The following is a 9460-nucleotide window of genomic DNA, read 5'->3' as shown; positions in this document are numbered from 1 at the left end:
GGTTCCAAAGTTCATTTGTTTTAACTGTTTGATCAGTTAAATGGTAATGATTATCTCAATAGACTTTTGGAAAAAGTGCAGTCTATAAGCCATGCTTTTACGGCAAACTGAGATTTATTTTATTTCTTTATTTCTCTGCTTTTATTATTTTCATAAATATCTCAAGGCACATAGCTAATACTTCTTTCTCCTATTTTCCCCACAACAACCCTGTGAGGTGGCTTAGGCTGGGAGAGAAATACAGGTAGTCCTCGACTTATAACAGTTCATTTAGTGACAGTTTGTAGTTATGATGGTGCTGAAAAAAGCGATTTATGACTGTTTTTCATATTTATGACCGTTGCAGCATCCCCATGGTCACGTGATTAAAATTTGTATGCTTGGCAACTGGTTCATATTTATGACGATTGTAGTGTCCTGGGATCATGTGATCATTTTTTGTGATCTTCCGACAAGCAAAGTCAACGAGGAAGCCAGATTCACTTAACAACCGTATTACTAATTTAACAACTGCAGTGATCCACTTAATAACTGTAGCAAGAAAGGCTGTAAATTAGGGCAAAATTTATTTAACAATTATCTCACTTAGTAACATAAATTTTGGGCTCCATGGTGGTTGTAAGGCAAGGACTACCTGTACATTGTGTGAGAATGTTCACTTTTATAGGTGATGTTATAAGATGTGGGAAAACAGATTTGTAAGAAAATAGGTTCAGTATTATCAAACCCAACTTGAGCTTGTAAGGTATTAATTGATGTGTAAAGCAACAGGGATTTTTGTAGAATGTCTTAGTTCTGATAAGTCAGGGCATGGCTGAAGGAGAAAGCTGGAACAGCCATTATAGATCTTTTCATGGGAATGTACGAATGTATACCTCTGCCAGGACAAAAACCTTGTTCTGAAAGAAAAATATCTTGTTTTGCAAGTATCACTAAGAGGTTGGAAAGCATTAAGAGAGTTGACAAAGAGTGGGAACTCTTGCAAGAGCCAACCTGAAATGGAGTCTCTCGTTTCAGCTGCAGGCTATGTTTACCTTAGAAAGGTAAACCCTGCCTCGGCATATATCTAGTTTTTTTAAAAAAATAACAATGTACATTAGATAGTTCTTGACCAGTGGTGGGATTCAAAAAATGTTACTACCAGGTCTGTGGGCGTGGCTTGGTGGGCGTGACATGGCTTGATGGGTGTGGCTTGGTGGGCGTGGCAGGGGAAGCATACTGTAAAATCTCCATTCCCTCCGCACTCCTGGGGGAAGGTTACCACTGGTTCTCTGAACTACTCAAAATTTCTGCTCCCGGTTCTCCAGAACTGGTCAGAACCTGCTGAATACCTCTCTTCTTGACTTATAACAGTTGCTTAGTAACCAAAATTTAATTATAACTGGATTTGAAGTTTTGGTGACTGCCTCAAACACGCGCCCCCCCCAGTCATGTGATGGTATTTTGTGTACTTGGCACCTGGCCCACATTCATGACTGTTTGCAGCATCCCAGTTACATGACAGCAATTTTGATTTCTGGTTTCTGGCAAAAACTAGAATGAGTTGACTTAATGACCATTGCATTCACTTAATGACTATGGATTTAGTTTCTTGCTCTAGGTTAGGATCTGATTAGGGTTCCCCTTCCGTCTAGATTTTTCAACCAGTTGCTCAGAATAGTCCTGCTCTTTTTTTATTTATTTGTACCCTGCCTTATTTTTACAAATAACTCAAGATGACGAGTATATCCAACACAATCTGCCTTCTCCTATTTTCCTCACAACAGGAACCTCATGAGGTAGGTTGGGCCCAGAGCCACTCAGTTGTCTTTCATGACTAAGGCGGGACTTGAACTCACAATCTCCTGTTTTCTAGCCTGGTGCTTTAACTGCTAGACCAAATTTGGCTTTTTTATCTTCTACTTCAGGGGCCCCCAACCTCCAGGCCATGGCACACTACCCGGGCCTTAAGTCGTTGGGAACCGGGCTGAAGAAGGGGCGGGCGAACGCACATGTATCCCCACTAGCGTGAGCAGCAAACACATATGCCTGCCATTCATGCAAATGGAACTGAGCACGTGTGCTTGTCTGCCACTCGTGCGAACCTTCCCCTCTCCCTACCCCCCCCTCCTCCACTGGTCTGTAAAGCCCAAAAGGTTGGGGAAATCTGTTCTACTTCCAGTGGATGTTTTGTGGGCATTCACCTGCCTTCTGCTCTGCCTATGGACAACATTCTGTGCCCTATTCTCCCTGGAGATCTCATTTTGCTGGTATGGATGGCAATCTCCCTGTGCAGAATCTCTGGTACTCTTTACAGTGATTAGGTTAGTTTTGAGTCATGGGGTATTTGAGAGGAGTGCTTATATTAGGAAACATTACGAACAGTAGCAGGCTGCTATGTGGAAACAGCTGCTTTTATTAAGATACAGTAGTTTGGCCCTGTCAGCTAAAGAATAAAGCTATTCATATTCAAGTGTGGATATCTCCTTGTTAAATATTTATCTGAAGAACAAAATCTCTACCCCCTCTGAGGAATCTCAGAGAAGGACTTCTTTTGCCTTTTTCTCCAGCAAGAAGAGAAACACGGATGATGCTATATAGTTTGGTAATGAAACATCTGCAAGAAAGTACTAAGAACCCAACTTCTCCAGGAAAGTACCCATGTCAAATGGCCACATACATAAATAAATAAATAGGTAAACAGGCAATCCCTCCCTTGGTCCTGTTTGCTTTCCTGTTCACGCATACCAATTTCAGGCTCTCTCTTTTTTTAAAATAATGCTAAAAAAAGTATTGTTCCTATAAACAATACTGAGATTATACATAATGTCAGAGAAATAATTTGTTTCCATTGCTCCCGCCTCGCCCCCCTTTGCATGTGTTTGTGTGTGTGTGTGTGTGTGTGTGTGTGTGTGTGTGTGAGAGAGAGAGAGAGAGAGAGAGAGAGAGAGTTAGTTAGTTCAAATATTTCTGGCAACTGCTTGGAGAAGTCCCTACAGTTTCCTTGTAAAGACAAAAAAGTGGTTGGTCACTGCCACTTTCTTCCCAGGGTTGAGAGAGAATAACTGGCTCAAAATGCCCCAGCTGTTTTTGTGCCTAAACTAGGACTAGAAATCAGTTTCCTGGTTTCTAGCCTGGTGCCTTTAACCGTTGCACCAAGCTGGCTTCTCTACTTCTGTGGTTGACTGAACATGTGCCACCAAGTGTCGACTTCTGATATGCCCAGCTTAACTAAAGGGTGTCCTTGACTTTCAATCATCCATTTAGCAACAACTCAGTTACAAAGGCCCTGAAAAAAAATCACTTACGATTGGTCCTCACCCATATGACTGTCATAGAATCCTCATACTCATGTAATCAAAATTTGAGTGCTTGACAGCCAATGTGCATTTAACAGAGTTGCAGCATCCTGGGGTCATGTGATCGCTATTTGTGACTTTTGCGACTGACAAGCAAAGTCAATGATGGAAGCTGCATTCACTTAATGACTGCATGGTTCACTTAACAACCGTAGTGATTCACTTAACAATAAAATCATAAATTTGGTTGCAGCTCGCTTAAACAACCTCCTTGCTTAGCAACAGAATTCTGGTCCCAATTGTGGTTTTAAATTAAGAACTACCTATAGTAACATGGTTAGTTATGTCATAGCAGGTTCTATGGAAATGCAGGCCATATCTGTGTATATGAGTCCTGAAGGTGAGCTATGTCCTCTGGAAAGCCTCTGTTTCATTTATCATCCCCATGAACAATAAAACATAAGTTCTAATAAATAACAGACACATCCATAGAGACTTCAATTTCCAAAATGTACACAATGATTGCTACACGCATCCTTCAAGGAAAGAAGACATGCTGGATTTTTGAGTGTGCACATTTTATTTAAGTATTGTAACAGGAAATCATGGTTTTTCATTTCGAATCTCCACCCTCTAATGGAAAGGAAAGGGGGAAGAGCAGACAACAAACTTTTATTTTAGATTTAAAAGTCAGCTGAATGATATCCATAAGAGAAGAGAATATCCGTAAGACAGAGAAGAAAGGTGCCAATAAAATACGTTGCCTTGGGAAGAGGCAGAATGTTATGGAATCTATAGCTGAGATTGCAAAAGGGGCCATGTGGTATTTTCTTTTCCCTCTAGACCATCATCTTTCACTGTTGTGCACCATGAAAATTCTCTTTTGCCGACGGACAGGTAGATTCTAATTCCCAAGAAGGAAATCCACCTCCGAATCTTAGATGGCAGCAACAGAGAACTTTTCAGATGCCCCATCCTGTCATCAGAGTCAGTGGGATCTGTACGCGACACGTGACAAAGGAAACCTCCTTTTGTCATGCATCTTCAAATGTATCAGAAGTCAACTGGTAGAGGTTGGGACAAGGCCACAGGTGGGATTGGCAGTGTGCAAGAAGATGATGAAGAAACTACACTGCTTTGCACGGATGCTCTTGGTGGCCTCGAGTATTTCCATGTGGGAACGGGAGAGATATGCTTTGGGTTCAAGAGGCCAACTCAAGGACCACCGAAGATGCACCAATGCAGGACCAGAAGATGCATCAAGAAGCAATGTTCTGAACAGCAATCACACAAGAGAGGAAGCGCTCTGTTCCTTTCTCACCACATCAAGTGTCCAAAAGGATCAAAATGCTTTGTGAGGGGGAGAGCACAGCAGATGCTTAGGAATCCAGATGAGAAGAACGGTGATCGAATCCATGCCAAGGTGGGTTTGGTGTGAGTATTAAAAGCTTTCTCCGGAAGCAAGGAAGGGGTCTGTCTCATCGCGGGGGCTGTTCTAAATGCGGAAACTTTCCTCTTTGCCATCAATGTGCTTGAGACGGAGGTAGACATCTGTGCCAATGCCCTGCAGGGACTGGAGGGTCAAGGAACCACCCAGATATTCAGCATAAGCCCGGGAAGTTGGCAAGCCAAATCCAAACCTGTGGAAGAGAGAATCAAAAGGGGTGGCAGGTTTCAAACTCTCCGCAGCTGCAAGAGCCGTCAGTAGCAGAGTCCTCTCTTGGAGGGCCAGCTTTTGGAGGAGACAGAAGCCTCTGAGAAATTCTACGTGTATGGTTTGCCAATTGCACAGGGGGCAGACAAGACAGCACTCCAGAGGGTTAACATCATTGCCCAGAGGATCATTGGTTGCCCTCTCCCCTCTTTGGAAGAGCTTTATAGCTCCCGCTGCCTTAAGAAAGTTCAAAACATTCTCAAAGATCCATCTCATCCTGGGAACCCCTTTTTTTGAACTCTTACCATCTGGCAGACAGTACAGGATAATAAAAACAAGGACAAATAGGCTGAAAAACAGCTTCTATCTCAGAGCGGTAACTATGTTGAATTCTAATGCATAGTGCAATATTAATGCAATATCAGGGGTTTTCAATTCGATTGCATAGAATGTGAAGGACGTGGGTTTGTGTTTCACTTTTTATAGTTTTCTTATGTAGATGGAATTTAATTTCATTGCACAAGGGGCAATGACAATAAAATGCTCCATGGCTTATTCACAGCAAACTGGCAGCATTATGCACCAGGTTGCCTTGCATCCCCTTCTATTAAGAGATGGGAAGCCTCCATGGGGTGTCACAGCTTCAGGAAAAGTAAGCCATCCTCCCCCCCACCCCGCCAGCCCAGATGCAACCAAATTACAGAGCAGTGACTATACAGGTGGTAATTGAGTCCTGCAATTAAGGTCATTAGTCGTGACAATCATCAAGAGGGTCGCCACGTGACCAGATCTGATTTTGCAATCCTTTTTTTTTGGGGTGGGGGTGGCCTACCATGTCTGGATTATCCCAGGTGCCTCCCTTCCTGTCTATGCACTGTGCTCACCCGTGCATGGGGCCTGACTGGGCACTGTTCCCCATCTCCACCATGTTCCCGAAGAGGCTGTTCATGCGGGGATCCTGATTGCTTGCTTCGGCCGTGGTAAAGTGGTAATCGGTGACCTTGTCAACGTGGTCGTGAGGGATTCCTCCTCCTCGGTCTGAAATCCTGCCAACGGAAGAGAGACGTGCAGAAGAAGCCATTCTTGACATTGCAAACTTATGAGACTGTTTGGGTTGTCTTGGTAGAAGGCCTTCTTAGTAGAAGACTAGATGGAGGAAGTGCCACTCCACCGGTCGTCTTGGGTTTCTCAACAGCTACTGATACCCACCCTAGTATTTTCTGGGTCATTTGTGGTGGCGCAGTGGTTAGAAGGCAGTATTGCAGGCTTACTCTGCCAACTGCCAGGAGTTCAATCCTGATCAGCTCAAGGTTGAGGTGGGTAAAATGAGGACCCAGATTTTTTTGGGGGGGGCAATATGCTGACTCTGTAAACCACTTAGAGAGGGCTGTAAAGCATTGTGAAGCGGTTTGTAAGTCTAAGTGCTGTTGCTATTGCTATCTGATAGGATTGAACCTAGGAAGAAATTTGCAGCAATTCTGGTCCCTCCACAGAAGATAATTTGTTTTTGGATATTGATTTATAAAGTCCTAAGCTAACATCTAGAGGTGTGTGAGAAGTCATTCAGATCTCGGGAGTGGAATGTTATCAGGTGGTGATACCCAGCTCTGCTATTGCCTACTGTCTAATCTGAGGAAACCACCTGTTGCTCAGCTCAATAATGGGCCAGGGGAGAGAAAATAAGCTGAAATGAAATGCAGGCAAAATGGAGGCCCACTTGGTAAGCAGAAAGCTGGAGTCCGGAATTGAGATGGGATCTGCTTGGGTTGCATTCTCCCAGAAAGAGCAGTTTGGGAAGGCTCCTTCATCCCCAGTTGTCACTGGATTTCCAAATGACAACTGCGGTGAGGAGTGGATTTACCCACAGATGGCTCTGAAGTTGGTGGCTCAGCAGAAGTTCCCCATCCCTTGGTTGCAATCTGTCTTGATATTCTGAAGATGCCTCTCAGTCAGAGGCACAAGGCCTTCTCTCCGGTGGCTTCTAGACCATGAAATGCCCTCACTAAGAAGATTCATCTAGTTTCTGCTCGCTTTGTTCCATTTAACTTATCTAATTAAAGGGAAAAAAGTGCTCTGTAATTTTTGTTCTAAGAAACCACTCTGAGCATTAGAATAAACAGAAAGATGAAGCAAAACATTACTAAATAAATACATACATTGCCGTATTCCTTCCCATCATGGAGATATCCATCTAATCAACCTCAAGAGTAGGGCTCAATATGGTAATATTCACAAGTATCATTATACCTGGTCTCAAAGGCCGGGGTGTCTACCCTTGGCAACTTTAGGACTTGTGGACTTCAACTCCCAGAATTTTTCAGCCAATCATGCTGGCTTGGGAATTCTGGGAGTCCAAGTCCACAAGTCCTCAAGTTGCCAAGGTTGGATACCCCTACTCTAAAGCAAAGTTCCCATCAAGACCGCAACCATCACTGGCCACCTTAAGCCTTTGGTAGAGATTAACCCATGAACTGTTGGGATTGCCGTTTCCTCACCAGATTCCTCAATGTCTACAACAATGACAGAGCTTCTAATGCACTGTCTTCATTGGAAAAATTCTAATATTGAAGGAGGATATTTGTACTCAGGGATGAAATGAGGGATCCTTGGTGCTTTGTGAGCTTGCTTGTTTTCTTGCAGATGTTTCATTACCCTAACTAGGTAACATCAACAACAGTGGCAGTCAATAGACATGACGGAAATTCTTTAATTTTGCAACCTATAGACAGATTTAATATAGTTTCAATTGGGAAAATATGACAATCCTAGACCAGGCCAAATCCCAAAATGCCAAGGAATTTCTAGAAAGGTGGCACTCTGACAAGTCAGCCATCAACAGACACACAGACATTAACATCTGTAGACTATGCAAAAGAGACCAGCCCCCAATAGAAAAAGACTCCAGCACCTACCTCTCATTAATAGCACAGAGTTCAGCATAGATTAACTCGTATGATGATTGTTATTGATATGACTATCAAGCTTGCTATGTTTAATATTATCACTATATTTTTGTTAGTAGACATGTTAAGAGGGAGAAATGAAAAGTTTTATTATACACAACGTGATTGTAAGATTAGAAAGTCAATATCAAAGTAATGTATACTGTTGTAAATTTTGATGATTATTGCACAGAGATATTTGTAACCAGATGACATACTGTTTGATGAAAGATGGAATGATTATATTAAAAAAAACAAAACAGATTAACTCCAAGGTCAATTTCACGCCAACAATCAAGGAAGCAATACCCCAATCAAAAAAACTGCCGAAGAGCCATCAGGAAATAGCCCAACCAAAGAATCTCTAAGACCAACGCCACCCACACAGACAGGGCACATCACCAGAATATAAACTGATATCAAACAACCCTCCTTACTAGCACTGATGATGTTACCTAGTTAGGGTAATGAAAAGTCTGCAAGGAAACAAGCAAACTCAGAGAACACCAAGGATCCCTCTCTCATTCATGCATTTGTCTCCAAAGAACCTCATGTTGAACTGAACAGCACAGTCAAACATCAACACCTGACCACAGGAAATGACTTATGACATTTTGTATTATGACATTAAATGTTTTATGGTAAAATGTTTTATACAATTTTCCAAATTTCAATTCAACAGGATTTATGGGTCCTAGATTTTGGATGCAATCTGTAAGATAACCCATTTCAGGTGCCTTAGTCCTACCCTGCACTATTTTGCCCGGTTAAAATTTCTCACAGACAAGACAGGAGAGCTTTAGTAGTATATAGATATGCAAACATTGCAGCAAAGTACCTTATGATGAGGTCAATATCATTGTTGGCAATCGTGATGATAATGTCTGGCACATTGTATGGGGTATCCAGATGAGATTCCATTGTAGCTCTGAAAGAATCAAAGCCATGAAGCTATTATTCCACTAAAACAGCATTTCGGCTGACTGCAAGAATTTGGACATAGTGAAGTTAACAATTTGATTTTTAAAAAAGCTTACAAATTAAGCTCAGAAGGTGTGATAGTTTATTTCAAACCAGTATGCAAACATACAACTTTTTTTTCCTATCTCTTTCTTTTCCTACTACTGGTCTTTTCCTTCCACCTTTTATCTTGGAGAGTCACCTCTTCAATGTTGATCTTTTTTAAGGTGCTTTGTCCCCATCCAGAATATACATACATACATACATACATACATACATACATACATATATACATACATACATACATACACACATAAAGTCAATAGAGACAAGATGTTTTCAGTTGCTCAGATTTTGAGACAGGGGGGAAAAAATTAACCACTTTTAAAAATACTTTATAGGTAATCCTCAACTTATGATCACAATTGAGCCCAACATTTCTGTTGCTAAGCGAGGCAGTTGTTAAGTGAACATTTGCCCTATTTTATGACCTTTCTTGCCAGTTATTAAATGAATCATCGCAGTTGTTAAGTTAGTAACATGATTTGTTAAGTGAACCTGGCTTCCCCATGGACTTTGCTTGCCAGAAGATCGCAAAAAGGGATTGCATGACCTTGGGACACTGC

At 42.0% G+C, this 9460-nt stretch overlaps 1 protein-coding gene across 10 annotated transcripts in view; it reads right to left on the bottom strand.

Annotated features, from left to right (window-relative positions):
• Positions 1-3839: 3839 nt before the first annotated feature.
• The window catches only part of BCKDK (branched chain keto acid dehydrogenase kinase), a 39537-nt gene continuing 33916 nt past the window's right edge, over positions 3840-9460 (bottom strand). For all 10 annotated transcript variants that reach the window (XM_087946748.1, XM_026683493.2, XM_087946744.1 and 7 more), the window contains 3 exons: positions 8713-8802; positions 5817-5978; positions 3840-4918 (listed from right to left, as the gene is read on the bottom strand). In XM_087946748.1, coding sequence (XP_087802874.1) covers positions 4774-4918; positions 5817-5978; positions 8713-8802 — 397 coding nt within the window. In that variant the 3' untranslated portion in view covers positions 3840-4773. The remainder of the gene's footprint in view (positions 4919-5816; positions 5979-8712; positions 8803-9460) is intronic.

This window comes from Notechis scutatus, chromosome Z, assembly GCF_049901735.1.
Source record: "Notechis scutatus isolate UNSWTSFEM ecotype Mainland chromosome Z, rNotScu1.2, whole genome shotgun sequence".
NCBI classification, from domain to species: Eukaryota; Metazoa; Chordata; class Lepidosauria; order Squamata; family Elapidae; genus Notechis; species Notechis scutatus.
Note: the sequence above shows the minus strand (reverse complement) of the source record. Positions and strands in the feature narration are given on the sequence as shown.